This window comes from Platalea leucorodia (assembly GCF_965183815.1).
Source record: "Platalea leucorodia genome assembly, chromosome: 6".
Lineage (NCBI taxonomy): Eukaryota > Metazoa > Chordata > Aves > Pelecaniformes > Threskiornithidae > Platalea > Platalea leucorodia.
In genome coordinates this window covers 6186432-6204648 of record NC_138828.1, presented here as the reverse complement: position 1 = coordinate 6204648, position 18217 = coordinate 6186432, and the positions used below count along the sequence as shown (strand labels likewise).

Below are 18217 nucleotides of genomic sequence, written 5' to 3'. Positions count from 1 at the left end.
TTGGGGTTTTTTTGTTCTTTCTGGCATTTGTATTTATCCACAGGCGCTCATGTTCCACATAAATGCTTTTTTGTTGTTGTTTTAACACACTGATAGTAACAACTTTATATAATTATTAGCTAGTAATGTAACCTTTGTTGTCCTGGGTAACAGTTAAGTCAAATATTGTACTTTTCTTAACCTTTAAACCAGGGAAGAAAAAGAACTGGTCTTTAGGCAAGTAGTCAAATAATTGTATTTTTTTCTTGTATCAGGATCCAAGATTCAATGCCGAAGTTGACCAGATCACAGGGTATAAGACTCAGAGTATTCTCTGTATGCCAATAAAGAATCACAGGGAAGAGGTAAGTTGCAGTATTGGGATCACTTCACGTAATACTGTTTCCAGCTATGCTAATGCTTTAAACTTTTATTAGCTGGCAGTCATTATCTCTACCATATAAAACCATCTCTTTTTTAAAAAGACTGCTTATGTTTGCTTGGACTTTAATTTTGTCTTATCTAGTTCAGTAATGTAAGCCAAAGGAAACTGTCAAGAAGAGTTTAATCCCAGATGCAGAAGTAGAATATATGTATTTAACTCTAGAAGTGCTGTTCCCGGTTCCTGTAACAAGTATCTGTCAGCATTAAAGCTCTCTGCACACTTACTGGTCTATCACAGTGCCTGCTCAGATTGCAATTCAGTTCCTGTACTTCAGCTTAGCTGGTATCTACGTTATTTTCTTCAGAGAACACAAATTGGGTTTTATCATTGTCTAAAAGGCTATTTTTTACATTCTATTAACTCAGCTCATAAGTAATAAATTAAGAAACATGTTAAGTGCTTAAAATCAGGCATTGAAAAACACATGGTGTCGATTCAGAAAAGTCATCCACAAGTCATATAACTTGAATCACTCCTAATTTAAAACAATGTGAATCTGCTCATTGAACTCTTGTACATATTTCCTGACCATGCTACTTCTCACAGAAGTTCTCTTTTCCTGTCTGATGCTATTGCCGTAGGGAGAACTCTTATTATGGACTAACGATGTCTTCTTGCAGAGTAGTTGAAGAGTGAATACAGTAAAGTCAATGAAAGCCAATGAATGGAAAAAAAGTGAGGTCCGCTGTTTTACTTAGGGACTAAGTAAAGTAAGTTTGGGTTTTTTTGATCCTGAATGTAGTAGCCTTCAGCCACCTCACCAGTTCTTAGAACACCCACAAAGTATAAGGCTCTCTGTAGAGTGTGCCAGAGCTTTAAGATGGAGATTTTCTCTCCTGTAATTCCTTTGTTTTTCAGAGTATTTATAGTTTATTATATAGTATATTATAGTAGTATTATATAGTATATTATAGTATAGTTTATTATATAGTATATTTATAGAAATCTCCAACTTCAAAAAGAAATGCTGCCAAGATTGGTTTGAAGACATCACACCTCCTTTTTCCTGCTCTTCCATCTTTTACTCCTCTTATGGAATGTGTCACCTTGACTTTTATGACATTGAACCTTTTTTTCATTAAATAAATTCATTAAACTCTTGATTTAACTTGTTTGTTGAATCTCACTCTAGCTGACCCAGATGATCAGCCAGGATTTCCTTTCTTCACCTACTACTAATTTTGGTTTAAAATATTTTTTTTGGTTCTTCCAAGGACAGCACTTGATTTTTTCCTACTCCCACTCCTGCTTAAAAGTCTTCCCCTTTCTAACCGGCAGCAGCCACTGCTGGCCCTGAGCCAGCTGATGAGCAAAGCACATGTTGTGTGAAGAGCTGTCAGGGACCAGTGGTCCATGTCAGGCTGATGCAAGGCTTTAAATTTCACCCAAACCATCCCATTTTCTTTTTGTTGAATGAAAAAAATGCTATGCTCTATGTAATTGGGATCAGAAATGAATTACAAAATCTTGCTGGCCAGGGAGCGTGTAAGTGCTTACTTCTCACCGGGTCCTGATGGTAGGTGGGGGAAGGAACAAGAGCTGTAGTCTGTTGGTCCAATACACCATGACTTACAGGCTGAATAAACCTGCAATTGGCCGTATCTTCAGCTAGCTTTCTACTCCTAAGTGTATCAGCAAATGGAAATGAAGCAGGAATTTGTTTATTTTGAAAAGTTCAGCCAACCTGAAGTTTGAGGAGAGTGTTACATTCCACTCATGCGCAATAATTTGAAGGGGCTAAACTATAAGATTTCTTATAGGAAAGGACGGCACTTTTTAATTTTTTCTGATTTTAAAGTCTCTACCAGAAGGTTTTTCTCCATCTCACCGTAACACTTGGCTGACATGTTTCTAGACAGATGTTGGAGTCAGTGAATCAGTCCTTAATTTGCAATTTGCATGCTGCTACTTTTTCTGTTTTTTAAAAAAAAACCCTCAAAAAACCAAAACCAGAATACTGGCTCCTCCCCTTTAAAAAAAAAAAAAAAAAAAAAATCCCCAAAGCCCCTCTAGTAATATTGAGGCTAGTAAACGCTGCCTTAGCCCAGGATGTCAGCAACCACAGTCAAAAGACGATTCTGGAAGACATCCAAAAATAAACACTGAGAAAGAGAAGCGACTGGGGTTTTCTCATTGTTTGTTTAGTATTAGTACTATTTTTTTAAAACAAGAGAGTCAGTAATTGAGAGGAAGAAAATCTCATGCTGATTATTAAATCCTCTGGGCCTGCTGAAGTATGGAGATTTTTCCAGTAGATGTTATTCACATTTGCCTATATTTCCATGAGGCATGTGAGAAACCAAAGTCTCACTTAAAAATAACAGCTAGTAAGAAATTCCATAGATGAAAAGAAGAAAACAGTTTTGATTCACAGAAGAGCTCATAAAAAGGACACAGGAACTAGTAACAATGAGAAAAAAGCAGTGCAATAAGAGGACTTTACCTCTGCACAGATGCGCATGGAGAATGGAATTAGTAGTAAAAGAACTTTTCTCAATCCCCTACTCAACCTACTCTTGCTGACAGAAATGCCACAGAAACATTGCATTGCAGATACAGAAAATTCTGCTGATTATGTCCTTTAAGATCAGATCCTAGAGGCTTGTATTGTGCTAGCTTTATGGAGAGTTCTCATTTTCCCATGAAAAATTACAAATGCAAACTGACTGCACTTTGCATCTGACTTCAGAGGCTTTGAACAAAATTCTGACATCTGTAATAACTAAACAGAAATTCTTTCCATCCCATCATATGACAAAAGTATTGCCACATGATGCTTTCTGGGCATGCAAGGCCGTATCATTTGCTGGTTATCACCATTGAAGAAAACAAGGAGGAAGAAAGGCCTTGGGTAACCTGAATTGTATTCTACTTAAACAGAAAACCAAAATGGTTCTAAGTCAAATCATTTTATCATCTATTCCTGTATTTAAATTTGTCATAAGGTGAATGTGAAGCCATAGCAAAGATTCCATTTTGATCTTGAAAGATTTTCTCTTCTGGTAATTCTTCTGTAGAAGCAGATAACTGTAGGCATCAGTATGTAACACTTGCTACTTGGATTATCAACATGTATCAGAGAACACATCAAAACCTTCAAAACAGACTGAATTTTTATACTCAGTAGTACAAAAGCCACCAATGAAAAGTTTAGTATTAGCCAGCTTGTACTGCAGAGTTACCATGGTTATGTCTTTTGCAAGAGGAAACTGGTATTGCCGGCCACAGGCTTTAGCTGTAGCTATTAATGCTAACCATTTCAGTGCTGCAGTGCTTATACAGAAATCGGGGTTTTACCACTACTGGCAGAAGACTTAAGGTTGTGGCAGTTCAGCATTGTGTATCTCAAAAAGCAGCTTTTCATTCCTGGTGTGCCCTTAAACCTTTAATTTTCCAGAAGCTTCAAATGGTACTGATTTGCCTCCTAGAGCTCCTGTAATAAAATCGGTAAATGCAGTGGCACTTTCTTCTGACCTTGTTTGGTCTTGGATTCAGAGACCCAGAAAAAGGACTACAGAAATTGTTGCAAATAATGATCACCTGTAATTTCTGCATCTGGTTTTGTAGACATTTGTAAACAAACAGTCATTTTGACAAAATTTGACAGAACTGAATAGGGAATGGAAGTCCTTAGCTTAAATCAACTTGCAGAGTTATCCAGAACTGATACAAGACTCAGTACAGCTCTCTAACTGGTTTGGAAAATCTGTAGAATGGATGGTGTCTGATGCAGAGTGTCATCACAGCTGCCGTAGTTTGTCTACAGGAATGACATAATTTTGTTATTTCTGCATTTTTTTCTTTCAGCTGTGCAAAATAATTTCCATAAAGTTCTATCTCAGTTTAATTTCTACTAAAATCTGTATGTTTTTCTCATATGGGAACTTTTAGCTGAATTAACTGAGACCTATCTCCCAGGCTTTGAGTATATACGACTGAACTTCCTACTAATTGGCTAGGGAAATGTTTTATTCTGGCAATGCTCACTCCAATTGTTTCGTTTGTTGTTTACTTTGCCCTATCTCCTGTCACTGTCCTGTCCCAACAAATCAGGGGTGCTGCTCTATTTACAACAGCCTTTCAAAATATCCTGTTGAATTTTGATGTATAAAATGTGACCAAGCATGTTACTGTTAGCCAGCTGTTATTTTCTCCCACAGTGAACACTTCAGGTATAATACATGACAATCACTGCAGTATAGTGTAGATCTAGCCAAGGTAACTTGAAACAAACTAACTCAAGTGCCAGTAGCAGTCTTCCTGCAGGATTATGGAGATCAGTAATTTGCTTCTTGGGTGGATTTTCAGCTTACGCTGAGACATGTGTTATAGTAGCTAGACTGCTGGAAATCATGCAGGCTCTTGCTGGCATGAATAATAGAAGAGGATGTGAAAGTTTTGTTGATTAAAAATGAAAGTCTGTAAATACAGTTCTGTCCCTGCAGGATAATTTTATAAGCCTGAATCAAGCCTCTACAAGACCAGGAGAGCAAAGTAAGGTTAAAACCACTTAGTCTGTCTTCTTAAGTGGGTATGTTCCCATCTTTGACATGAGATAAAAGTTGGGTTTCCCTCTTCCTGTTATCATTCTTTGGCTTAATGTCATTTTTCCTCAGGTGCCAGAAAAGTAAATTAAAAAATATATCTTCTTAGGAAGCAAAATTATATTAATTCTATTTTTAAGTCAGCTGAAGTAAGTACCAACTAAAAAGGGTGCTAGCTGCCTGTAGAGCTGGAACAGCTTTCACAGAGTCAGGCCTGTAATCTTAATGCGCAAAAAATTGCAGCATGAAACAATCCAGATAAAATTCAGAGCACAGTCATCACTCATCATCTACTGGGAAATACTCTGGGTAGCCTGCTACTTTTAGAGGCAGGAGTCAACTATTGCAATAAAATAGTGAAAATAAAGCTCTCTGATAATTAGAAGAAATGTCTCCTTGTAATGTGGATCAGGCTTTATTAAATGGGATAACTGGTACTGATCGAGAAGAAAGGTTACAGAACAAGTAGCAGCACTGGAAGATTACCTGTGTTGCCATCAAGAATACAATTAGGAAAGCTGCGTTCAGATGTGGTAAAACAAGTGTGGATGTTGACTCAGTAATTGTGGGAGGGTTTCTTCCCCCTTTTTGGGACTGAGAGAACAATTCCATCATCAAAATTGCTTTTTGTCTTCATGGTGTACGTCTATCTTATGTGAGCTGAATGGAAAATAACAAAGTACTTGGTTTCTGATCCAAGGGGAATTCTTCCAACTGACATTAAAGAAAGCTGGACCACTAAGGTCCTTTACATACAGCTTGCTCCTTTCTGCCCAACCCTTATACGCTTTCAATACAGCAAACCTGGATGAAGGCTCTTGTTAGGAACTGCATGACTACTATAGCTATACCTTGTTCTATTATCCCACCTAACTAGTCAGACTGGGGCTAAAACTCATGAAAAAGTGTGTAGCACTCCACAGCTCACTGGTTACTTTAGGGATTAGGCCATAAATTCACAGGTATCAAAGTATAAGCAGATACTAATTACTTCAGTCTTTGCTCTCCCTTAGTCTTGGTTTTCTTCAGTCCAGAGTACTACCTTAAGCTTTTCTAGTGGTCATCCCCTTTCGTAGCTGTTTTTAACCCCTTTCTTTCCTATTAGTTCTGTCTTGGGTGACCAAGAAATATATAGGATAATGCTGTAGGCATAGCAGGAGAATGACAAGAAATCAAGCATACGTATCTTTGCTTCGTTGCTACAGGACTCAACTTTCAACAAGTTCATTTGGTGCCTGCCTGTTAGAGAATTAAAGACACATAAAATATTGTGCCTAAGTAACTTAAAAACCACCTTTTTATTAGACTGGAACAGTTCTTTCATGAGCAAGTGTTTGAGTGGACTGTCATTTTTTTACAATATTCTCCAAGCTTTACAGAGAATTAGCTTTATCTCAGATAAGTCTTGTTCATTGCCACAACGATTTCACACTTTTAATGTACCTGTTATCTCAATAAGTTTTCTGTATAGCTGAACTCAGAGCAGTTAGTCACCTTTGATTCAATTTCTCTGCTAGTGTGAACATAACTCCCAGCTGGAGATCACAGATCAGGCCTATTGTTATTTCAGATTTGTTTATAGTAAGTTTTAAAAATGAGGATTTGGGTTTCATACTGTGCTTAGTATTCTCTAAAATGCAGGCATATGTTCTCCATGGCCTAAAACGTTACCACATAATTTACTTTTGTCCTAATTACATAATTACTTTAGTAACAGGAACAGATCCTCTTGAGTTTCCTACATCTTCTCCTAATTACCTAGTTGCAGGCAGGACTCCAATGGCTAAAATCCATCTGAGGTTTTTCTCATTACTGTCTCTACACCACATTCTACAGAATTTAGTAAAGTTCACTGGAATTTGTACTGATATAAATGAGGCCAGAATTTGGACCAGTTTAATTGTTTTTAATTTTAAAAACTGTTTATTTTGTCTAGAAAAAAAAGGTACATACTACAAAGTTGTCTTTAAAAGCTTAGAATGCCACTGAAACAAACAACAACAAAAAGGTTTGCATCCACACAAGATTTTTATCATCATCAAGACAACCATGAATTTTTAGCAGGTTTATTCTCCTCATTACTCCCTCCCTCTTCAGTTAAAACCTTTTATTGAAAGACCTTAACAAAGATCTAAAAATGACCATTTCTCTTGAAACACATGCCTTTGTTAATGTATCAGAAACCTGCAGTGCTAATAAAGCGAGCCTTAATAGTCTTTCTGCTATATTACTATGGTCCTTTTACTGTTTTCTTATAGCTTTTTTAAGCACCACAGACTTTCCTTTCATGGAGGGGATGTGTTTACACAAGATGAAAAGTACTCACCTTTTGGATGCCTTAAAAAGCCTCTGACCTCATTAAAGTTGTCTTAGCTCATGCTGGATCAAAACTGAAAAAAAAAAAAAAAGTTAAATAAATACCCACAGTGGTATGAGAAAAGGCCTAACCATTAATCTCTGCACATGTAGGTTAACATAAAAGCATATTGACTAGTTAAAGGATTTGCTTACTATTCAAAGTCTGCTATAGAAATATATTTGGCTAGTTATACATTGTTATTACAGTAAGAAAGTTCACTGGATAAGAAATATTCCTCACTGAAGTAAATGAGAGGTTGACTGTGGGAAAACCCGGGTTGTATGGAATGGAGCTGACAGTTAAGCTTTATTTCAGACAGACATTTTTGAGCCCACAGTTGGCAGTGATTCATGCTGCAGAACAATGACCTTATTTGTAACATCAGTATTTTGGGAAGGCTAGGCTGAGAGATAGTAAATTGTCTTCTTTTCCATTACAAAAATAAAACTGTATGCTTCCATCAGTTTAGCAATTATAAATTTAATGATTAACAGTTAAGTACAACTTCTTAAACATGCACACCACAGTTTTCTTCTGATGTTATTTATCCCAAAAAAGCAAGATGAAAAAACCACCATCATTAACACCTTGCACTGGTCTTACACTACTTGGATCTCCATCAAAAGAATCAAAAGCTTTGCATGTACTTTATGGCTTCTTACCACATACTGTTGCACGTTATTGCACTAGGTGGGCTTCTTCTGTGCTAGCACATTCGAGCCTCTGAGTTTACTACACAGCAGATGCAGCAGATCTGATAAGATCCAGCCATTTAAATAGATGAATGGTCTAACTGTAAGGAAGTGCAGGGTTTTAGTGAATCATTTGCAGCTCCTCCCAGTTTCCAGCCTCCCTCTCGCTCTGCCACTACTCCTTTCTTTTAGCTCTGCCTTAACCTAAATCCATTCCAGGTACTGCTAGTGGCTATTCAGCTAGGTACCATAAACTGCAAGCTTCATTTCTGGGTACCAATATAAGTAATGTCTCAGACATAATTGTCCCCACCCTTCACTTGGCACCTTCCGCAGAAGGTCATCTACTTTGGTACCTTTCTCATCCATCCTGATAAGCAGCATTGGGTTCACCACCTTATAACTCCCACTCCTGATACCAATTACAGAAACCTGCCATTACTCACTAACAGGGTTTTTTTTACTTCACAAATCAAGGAAACTACACTCTCTCCAGTTCTTTTAAGCCTAGAGTCAGATTAGTAATAATTTGCAAAGTCTCAAAAGGAGTGGAAACATACTGAATTATATTAGGGAAAGGCTAGGGCTTTGAAATCCTATAATCTAGGAAAAGTTTGTGCATCAGAGAGAAACATTTATTATAGTAACAATTTTATTTAATAGAGAACAAGAGTGTGCATTAGTAATGTGTATTATAATAATAAAAAGAAATAACCTTTTTTTAATGGAATGACAAAATATTTGAGTTAGAAAACCTCTCATTTTCATCTTATCGACACTGAAAGTCAGAAGTATCTCACCTGAAATTAACCTGTCTCTCTTTCTGAAAGCCTTCCAATTTTAGTGTGCTGTGAAATTATGTGGCTAATTTATGAGTCGGAAGAGTAGAAGCATGGAAGTACAAGGATAAGTACAGAATCCGGAAGAAGTTTAAACTAGTTTACAGAACAGAATGGTCCCTGCTAGTACACAGCTTGATAACTGCAGTGGGGAATCTACAGAAATATTATCCCAGTGAATTAATTTTTTAAAGACATGCTCACTTTCTCTTCATACTGACTTGTATGAAAGTCTCTTTAAATTCTCTTGTTTTCCTTGGGCTCTGAAAAACAGACCCAAGTTACCAGAGAAGACATCTGTGTTGAGTATGTAAGAGTAAGCCCAAAGCAACCACCCAATTTCATTTCTCCCCAAATGTCAGAGTTAGAGCCTGCATTAGGAACTGCAATCAGTACTAAGCAAAGATCTGAATTTCACTTCCGTTTTTATAAGAAGTTCTGCTGTTTGCAGGGCAGATTGGTTTCCGGGGAGGCTCTCACCAGAGAGCAGAATTCATGCAGAATTGAACTCCACAAAGACTGGCAGTAACAAAAGCATCATGCTTAAACAGCTGTGTTGTTCTCTCACATTCATTTTACATTTTTTTTTAAATCTAAACCAACATTCTGTATCGAGAAATTGTGTTTATTGGCTAACTATGTCGAAAGTTACAAAAGCACCAGTACCGGGGACTTTAATTGACTGTCCTTAAAGGGACTGTTTTCTGTTTTGTAAGAAATCATGTTTTAATCTTCCAATTCATGGAATTAGGTCCAGAAACCTCAAATCAAATTTTACCACAGATTATTTCTATACTAAAAAAGCATCATCTGAAATTTAACGTAATTTAGACAGAACTTGATAAGAATAAAACTGGATGTGTAATCTGGTTTGGTTTATTGTTACACGGATTCCATTTTCTTCCACTTAAATCCAAAAGGAGACAAGCCAACAAAGGAAGTAAATGGAGCTAGGTTTTTTCTAGTTCAGGTAAACCCTCCTTGTTACTATCTGTGCACTGATTTACTTATGTGGGCAGCCTTAATTTATGAAGCCTCTTGGCTGGTGACCTTAATACATAGTCCATTTGAAAGCTAGGACTTAAGCCATGTGCCAAGAGCAGAATGAAGTACTTAATGGAAAGCCTTTAATGTTGATCGGGGTATAGGGGTTTGCTTCTTAGGTCCATCGCAGATGTCCTGCAGGACCTGTGTATGACTTTTTACCCTTTGCTCTTTACCTGTAAGCCAGGATTCTTCCCTACCTTGTGTGTTGCTCCATAGGGAAAATAATTAAAAATGGAGAGATATCAGCATATGTTGGCAAGAAGGACAGTCTGACTACCACCTGAAGCATAACAAAATATCTCTTCTCAGTGTTGATTTAATGTGGTCTTAGTAAAAGCCTGCCTTGAAAAGCGTACTAAGTTTGAGTAACAAACTTGAGTCTGGCAGGAACACGACCTCTGTCTGCTATTTTTCGGCAGATGACAATTAATCCGGTCAGATTCAGAGAGACACAAAATGGAAAAAGATCACTGTAGCCAAACTCTAGATCCAGTAAAGAGGCTATGTTTTGGAAATTTTGTCAGAGCTAGCAGGAAGGGTATTTTCTACACACACAAGCAGATGAATTTTAGAGAGAGCTGTTGTGTGGTCTGGCTTATGAGTGCAGAAGTGTAAACTGTTGTTGTCTTTCTGGGAGATGACTGTTCCAATTTATAGAATCAATTTTGGATCAAATTAACCCCTCTTCATAAAAGCATCCAGGACTCGTGCCACTTTTTTTTTTTTTTTTTTACATTTCAGGTTCATGCTCAGCTATCTGTAATATGAATAAATTAGGAAAAACCGGGCTTAAGTATCTTCTGTTATCCAAAGGTCAACCAAATGAATACCTGTAATGATAATTTATTATCTTCTATAAATATGTCTAGAAATAAGAATCTAATTACAGACTCCTAAAAATTATCTAATTACTCTATTTTGAATACACTAGGTTGTTGGTGTGGCTCAAGCAATCAATAAGAAATCTGGAATTGGTGGCACTTTCACTGAACAAGATGAAAAGGTATAAAAGCCGGACATTTATGTCTTTTCTATTTTCACAGGGGAACAGGAGATGGATATGTTATTACTTTTCACACTGATCAGAAATTTTAAAGTTATTAAAAATTAAACACCTCTGGAAGAGTAAAAATTCCTGGTATTACCGCAAATTTCTTTCTTTATGAGGCCATGAGAAATGTGGATGTGAAATAAGTTTAATTTCTGGATCAGCGTGGTATCTCTCATACATCTCTGAAACACAGGCTTACTCTACTGAAATGCATTGTAAAACAGTTTCATAACTTCTAATAGACATAATTTTTTATTAATTGGTTCTAATTCTCCTGGCATCCCCAACAAACATATTTTGAATATTAAAATTTGTGTAGTGATTATTTTTAAAATACTGTTATCACTTCTCAATGTAGCAATTTCAGGATGAGAAAAAGCTTTGGATAAATTATGAACAAGATATGAGATCAGCAGAGCAGACAGCACCTTGATTCCTAATTCTCACACTGCAGTTGCTTCCCAAACATTTCCAGACTTCACATTCAGATTGGTATCGCAAAAAACAGGCTGCTCTCAGGCTGAAGAAGTTGACTTAACCCTCAGCAATAAAAAAATCAGAATTCACCCTTTCCCTTTGAAAACTTTCCCTTTAAAACAAAAGGCATACTAAGTATCTGCAGGAGATCAGAATTAATCCCATTCCGAAAGGGAAAAAAATTGTGGTTTTGCTACGTGAGCAGAATTTTATTTCCACGTTCCAAGAGACTGAATTCCCCAAGAGAGGCTGATTGTCTGCACTCAGTTTTTCTAGATAAAATATGCATTGCTGCAAAATGAGTTGATTCCTCTTAGCTGCTTCTTATATCAATCCTACTTTTACCAGGATAAACTGTGAAGATCATTAGTTTAAAAAAGGGAGATGAGATTCTTGAGGAAATAAATTATGAGTAACTAAAAAAAATAACCCTGAATATGTGGTTGCCAAAAATAACTTTAAAATATCAATTAATACTTCAAAGGGAAAAAAAAATGCAGTAGCTTAATCTTTGAATAGAGTTAAGACGCTGTGAGACATTATCTTCATGAGGTGTTGATGTTCATTTGTCTTCAGGATTTTGCCGCCTATTTGGCATTTTGTGGAATTGTTCTTCACAACGCTCAATTGTATGAGACATCTTTGCTTGAGAACAGGCGCAATCAGGTATGGTCAACAGGTTTGTCCCAAGAATACCGAAATTATGATGGTTAGCTAGTAATCAGCGCCTGCTCGTGATATTTCCCATATGGTAGTTATTCCTCGGCTATTTTTAATTACTCTAATTGAATGCTGTGTATCTCTGATAAAGCTCTAACTAACTGCACTGAGAAGTAGCTGGGCACATTCCAGCTTGGGCTGCGAGAAGGGGACTGTCTAGGAGAAGAAGGTAAAGCTACATGTCAGAAAATTATTCCATGTCAATATACTCGATATTGCCTGAAGTTATTCTGTGGCTCACTGTATATATTATACACCAGAGGTGTACACACTCCAGAAATTTCCGATAGAATTATCCCTACAGAATGGTAGAGGTTATACAGATTGCTCTTTTAGTCTACTACAACTATAAATTGTCACTAACCATATTTTCAGTAATGATCAGATGGAAAAGTTAATTTCCTTCTGATTAATGTAACTGTATTTTGCAGCCATCTTTATAAATGATGGGTTATTAATGCCATGGCCTTTACAGATGAATATGTCTGCCATATACAGTATGAAAAGTTTCTGGAGAACAACTCCAAGCAGTTGTTTTAAAAATTTTCTGGTAGGTCTGAGTTTCCAAGTGACTATCAGTGTTTGTAAATTTGGATAATCTTTTCAAATGGGCTCTGTGCTTCTTGTGAGGAAAAAAGGAATATAATATGAGCACATCTGAGCAGCCAAGTCCTTCAGCAGCAGCTTTGAAATACAGCAGACTGTATCTAAATGATGTTTTCACCAAATGAGTTCATTAGGATGTGTTAGAATTACAACAGTTAATAACTGTGTTCAAAAGTCTTAAGAAATGTAAATGTCACTGTTTTTAGAATGCACGTGTGAGCCACAGGAGACTATTAGGTTTCGTAAGGACAAATAACAGTGTGTTGTCTGGATTTCTCAGGTTTCATTTGACGAACTGTTAATGCCTAAAGCTATTCTGTCTCTGACCGAAAACATCAGACAGCTAACTATGCTATTTATTTCTTCCATCAAAAGTGTCAAACTGGCTATTATTTACTGTTACCTTGCAGTCTGTGTGAGAGCCAAAACTTACACAGATATACATGTTGACTTCCTTGATTCAGGGAAGAGCAGAAGAATCGAAGACAGTAGTAATGATAATTATTGCTTAAATCACAATTAGTCAAAATTTCACAAAAGACCTTTTCCCCAGGTGCTTCTTGATCTTGCCAGCCTGATTTTTGAAGAGCAGCAGTCTTTGGAAGTAATTCTGAAGAAGATAGCCGCCACTATAATATCCTTCATGCAAGTGCAGAGGTGTACCATCTTCATAGTGGATGAGGATTGTACTGTGAGTATGTTTTTTGTCTAAAGGCAGAAGTGCTTATTCCCTGGGAGCAGTGTGGGCTTCCCTCCATTCTGACTCAATAGTATTTCAAACCCATAGTACGTTCTGTCGCCTTTTTGTCCTCTGCCTCTTCTTTTACGGCATCTACTCAGGTTAGGTGTTGACTTGGGAGGCTTTGGTCTATGTGTAGGCCAGACTGCCATTTTATGCAGCCATTTTGCATTACCTGTTGGTAAACTGTGGTTCTAAGCTCTCTCCTATGGCATAGATCTTGAATGGTGAACTCTTTCCTAACTCATTTTCTTGGCTGCTGATGTAGGATGGAAAAAAGGAAAAGGCTGGGAGAGAAACAATGTGGCCTTTACTTCCTGTGCTGAATCATTTTTGACAGCACTTTTTATTTCTGGAGTATATCTAAGCAGGGAGTATCTCAACAGAATCATGGCCTGTCCCAAGATCCTGGCTCACTGAAGCAAAGCACAACTCCTTTCCAATCTACCCACCCGTATTTCCTTCCTATTGAAAACAGGCTGCAGAACAAGGAGCAGGATATTATGTTGCATGCCTCAGTCTTGTACAGGCATTGCTAGTTTTACCTTTACTACTCGTTATAGATAGGGGTGTACTAACATCTGGAAGTGAGGAAGCATTTCCAGGTTCTGTAGCACTGAAATAACACACAGCACTTGTGATCACCTGCCACAATCCCATCTCTCACTGTATTTAGAAGAGTCACTCCTGCACACAAGAATACAGAAGAGGAATTAACAGAATTTTTGCATTCACATATTCACACTGTCCTTGCAAGTTAGATAAACTCCAGCACCTAGTTTGCAGTCTGTAGTTTGAATCTTTTGTACAGAGAGAATCTAATTTCTCTCTACATTTAGGCTTCTCAACTGTTAAAAAAAGCTGCATGAAAAGCAACACAGAGATCAGTCAATATGTTTAAAAGGTTTTGATGTCCTCATCTGTCCAAGCAAAGCAGGCCTAGAAGTGGATGAATGTTAAAATAAAGTTCTGTGCTGACAGATAAATTTGGCACAGCCTGTAAATGCTGGCCTTTCTTCTCAGAGTGAGCAGTTGACATTCAAGACACTTCAATGATATTTAAAGTTGTATCAAAAGATATTTTTGTGGTAGGATCCTGTACGCTTGCTGCTAGATGTGAAATGAAGTTAAATAATTTTACGCTTGCCTTTATTACAGAACAGGTTTTGATAACTGCAGCAAGCTTTTTGTGAATACGCCTATTCTAACTTATGACAACCTTATACACCTATATATTAAAATATCCTCTCGGTATTCCAGGATTCATTTTCTAGTGTGTTTCACATGGAATCTGAGGAATTAGAAGAGTCAACTGAAAATCTGAAGAGGTAAAACAACGAATTCAAACTTTTGTTCATCCCAGGAGAATGCTGAAGAAACTATTTCCACTGTATTACTGCTATTTTTATAGAGCAGGTTTTGCCCTGAAATGTACATAGACAAACTCTATTGCCTTAAAACGTCACACTAAGCAGAATAGGAGAGTAGGGTCTGATCTCTTCGCTTTGTCAGGTCTAAGTACATAGTTGTATCGCAAGGCTAAGCTATGGAAATGTATAAAATGTGAGAAGTAAAAATTTACGTTAGTGGGTTGCACTAAAACTGATCTGTAAGAAATTTGTGTTGATTACTCTGCTGTAGAGCAGACATATCCACAGTATTAGATACTAATCCTATTTATGTTTTAATCAATTATTTTAATCATTACTTATTTCATAGGTAGGGAAGCTGACCCAAAGAGCATGACTGACTAAAGCAAGAATAAAGTCCTAAAGTTCTACATTTCAGTCATCTTTGAGAAACCATTAAGAAGTTCAACTGGGAGGAAGGAAAAGCTGTAGAAATAGTTGAATTAAAATACCCAGATTAGATAGTTTCCAAATTTAGTCTGAACCTCTGTGTTGAAGTTTGAAAATTACTGTCTCCATTACCTTTCTCTGTCATCAAAAACAGTTGTTTCAAATAATGTCAAAAGAGTGAGACACAGTTGTATATCAAATGCACTACCACAGATAGAGTGTGCAGAGAGAAAATGGAGATTTCTGTACCTCTTTGACCTTTTTTGCAGTCAACATTTTTTATATTAAATTTAATTCCATATGTTAGAAAACTATGTCCAAAGTGTGTGGCTTGAGCGACTAAAAACTGTTGAGCTGTGTTATGAATTTAGACAATGTACAACCAGAAAGTACAGAGGTACAACAGGCTAGTAAGATCACAGGGTGAAAGAGAAAGTTCCTGTTTACTTCCTTTTCTACACTGTGGGAATAGTAAAGAGAATTTACCCTTCCTATTCATTATCCCTTTCATGGTTACTAGTTAATGGACTCAAAATGTAATTTACTGCTTGCATGGGCCATCAGTAAATTATTTCTGATAACTGATAGGGAAGGAATCTTGGAGGCTTAATTGCATATCTGAATCTTGTTCATGAGATAGCACAATTATATGCCAAAGACTGTACTATGAGTCAACCATTGGAGTTAGCACTTCTGCTAAGCTTGAAGGGCACGATTTTGGGCAATAGCAAAATATAATGACATGGATTAGATGGGAGGTATTACTTTACATAATAAAATTTCAGGCTTATTATGTAACCAAGGACCCTGAATCAAACCGCAAATCAGACTGGTTTTCAGAATTGTGGGTCATAGCCTTGTATAACCAAGTTTGTGAAATAATGAAAGAATAATTCCCCTCCTCCAGCACTGTGAACATCCTTACACCAGAAGGATAACTAAAGTCAAGTCAAATGTCAGAGGGAAACTACAGGAGTTTGATGGAAATAGGTTTATTATTGGGACATATGTCCTCCTCCAAAGCAGGCAAAGGCTCCAAGAGAACTGAAATGCCTTAATAAAATACATTGTGGCTACAAAAGTAGGAGATGATTGATTCTGTAAAGCTATTTTATATCCTGATTTGGAACAAACAGTTCTATTTCAGTAATGGAATCCCCATGCAACTGATTGTGCCTTTAATTTAGAACAAATTGGAAAAGAACTTAGAAGCAGAAAATTCACAAATGTTACCTGCTTCACTCCGTTTAAAGAATATGGGAATTTCATCCAGTATTGATTTTCAAGTGTATCAGACTTGTGAATGGAGTTTGTTTTCAAAAAGTTCTGTTTATTTTCATATAAACCCAGTTGTTCATTCTTTATCCTTCATCTGCATAAACTGTACTGATTTGTTTACTTCTTAAGTTTGGTGTTCAGCGTTAACATTATTGAATATTAAAGAAATGATAGAATGTATAAATCAATCCACTCTGTAGTTTTGTGATGATAGCTGGGTTAGGATACAGGACTTGAATTCAACTCCATTTTATATCTATTGGTTATATCCTTTCCTCATGCAGGAAAGATATTACAATTACTTGCTTTGCATAATGAAATGACCCATTTTCATACTAAGCACATAATAATAATGTTGTATCCTTCAGGGACTATGATACAAACAAAATCAATTATATGTATGCTCAGTATGTCAAGAATACGATGGAGCCTCTCAACATCCCAGATGTCTGCAAAGACAGAAGATTTCCCTGGACAGTAAGTAAAATAAGCTTAGATTTGAAATTCGGAAATGGAAAATGTTTTTGTTTACCTTTCAAACCTTTTTCCCCCCCCTTATTATTTCTATTAATTTAATGGCCACAGTTAGAATTATGCAAACACAAAGGAAGGTAAAATGTGAAGAAATGGTACAATACTCACACAGTGAGCTGGGTGGCCAGGGGATGGATTTATCCCTGCAGCCATTATTAAAAAAGCCTAACATTAATTTGTCAGTAAATAGACAGTGCAATGTGGAGAGCTTGCAATATGTTCTATGGAAAACGTGTAAGTGAAGAACAGTTGTACGTTTTCACAGTAATCCTCGGTAGCTTACTGTGAGTGTTGGGAAGCTCTCAGAAGTTTCTTCCCTTTTATCCTCTCCTTTCCCTTCTTGTTCTGGCAAAGATTAATGTTATAGATGCAAGTTCTTTGCTGTATTGGAGAAGGAACAACTTCACTTTTCTTTGGGAGCTTTTGCTTCACACTTCATCAAGTGTGAGCTTGTGGTATGGTGTATTACTACTGAACACACAGATACTGGAGAGTTAGGAGGGAAGGTCAGTTGGCAAGACTCGGATTACAGTCAGGTTTTCTTCAAAGTCATCATCAACAAAATGCAAACTTGTAATTCTGTATTTTCCTGTCAATGCAGAAATTAGAAAGATGTCTGCTCTTCTTATTTTATTTAAGCCTGTTGGCTAGAGGGGCTCAGGGAGAGGGTAATAAGAGGGAGAGGAATTATGATCAGCAGATAGCTTTTTACCAAACTCTTTGTTCTGAGATGCACAACGAAAAGGTCAGAAAACAGTGTTCAATGTGATAGTTCCAGTAAGTGGAAAGAAGGGATGCCCCTTGGCATGCTCATGGTGGGGAGCTGTGTTGCTTCCATTTTTCTCTGTGAAAGGTTTCATGGATGTTCTGGAGCGGGTTTCTATGAAGGACTGAGCAACACAGGAATTGAGTGCTCATCATTTTGCAGTACAGGGCCCACAGCTATCTTAACTGCAGGAGTGGAACTAAAAACAGAATCGGACGGATATCCTGTGTTAGATCAATAAGAAAGAGGTGATTATTTTGAAGACATTTTATTTTAAAATGAATACCTTGAGAGTCATCCAAACAACTGTTTGTCTGAAACGGGCCTTTCACTTTGTCAGTA

The 18217-nt window shown here is 37.0% G+C and overlaps 1 protein-coding gene across 1 annotated transcript in view; it reads left to right on the top strand.

The window, feature by feature from the left end:
• The window catches only part of PDE5A (phosphodiesterase 5A), a 138611-nt gene that overhangs the window by 85810 nt on the left and 34584 nt on the right, over positions 1–18217 (top strand). Inside the window, exons 4-9 of the mRNA XM_082314774.1 lie at positions 255–344; positions 10837–10908; positions 12010–12099; positions 13313–13450; positions 14759–14826; positions 16944–17052. Coding sequence (XP_082170900.1) covers positions 255–344; positions 10837–10908; positions 12010–12099; positions 13313–13450; positions 14759–14826; positions 16944–17052 — 567 coding nt within the window. The remainder of the gene's footprint in view (positions 1–254; positions 345–10836; positions 10909–12009; positions 12100–13312; positions 13451–14758; positions 14827–16943; positions 17053–18217) is intronic.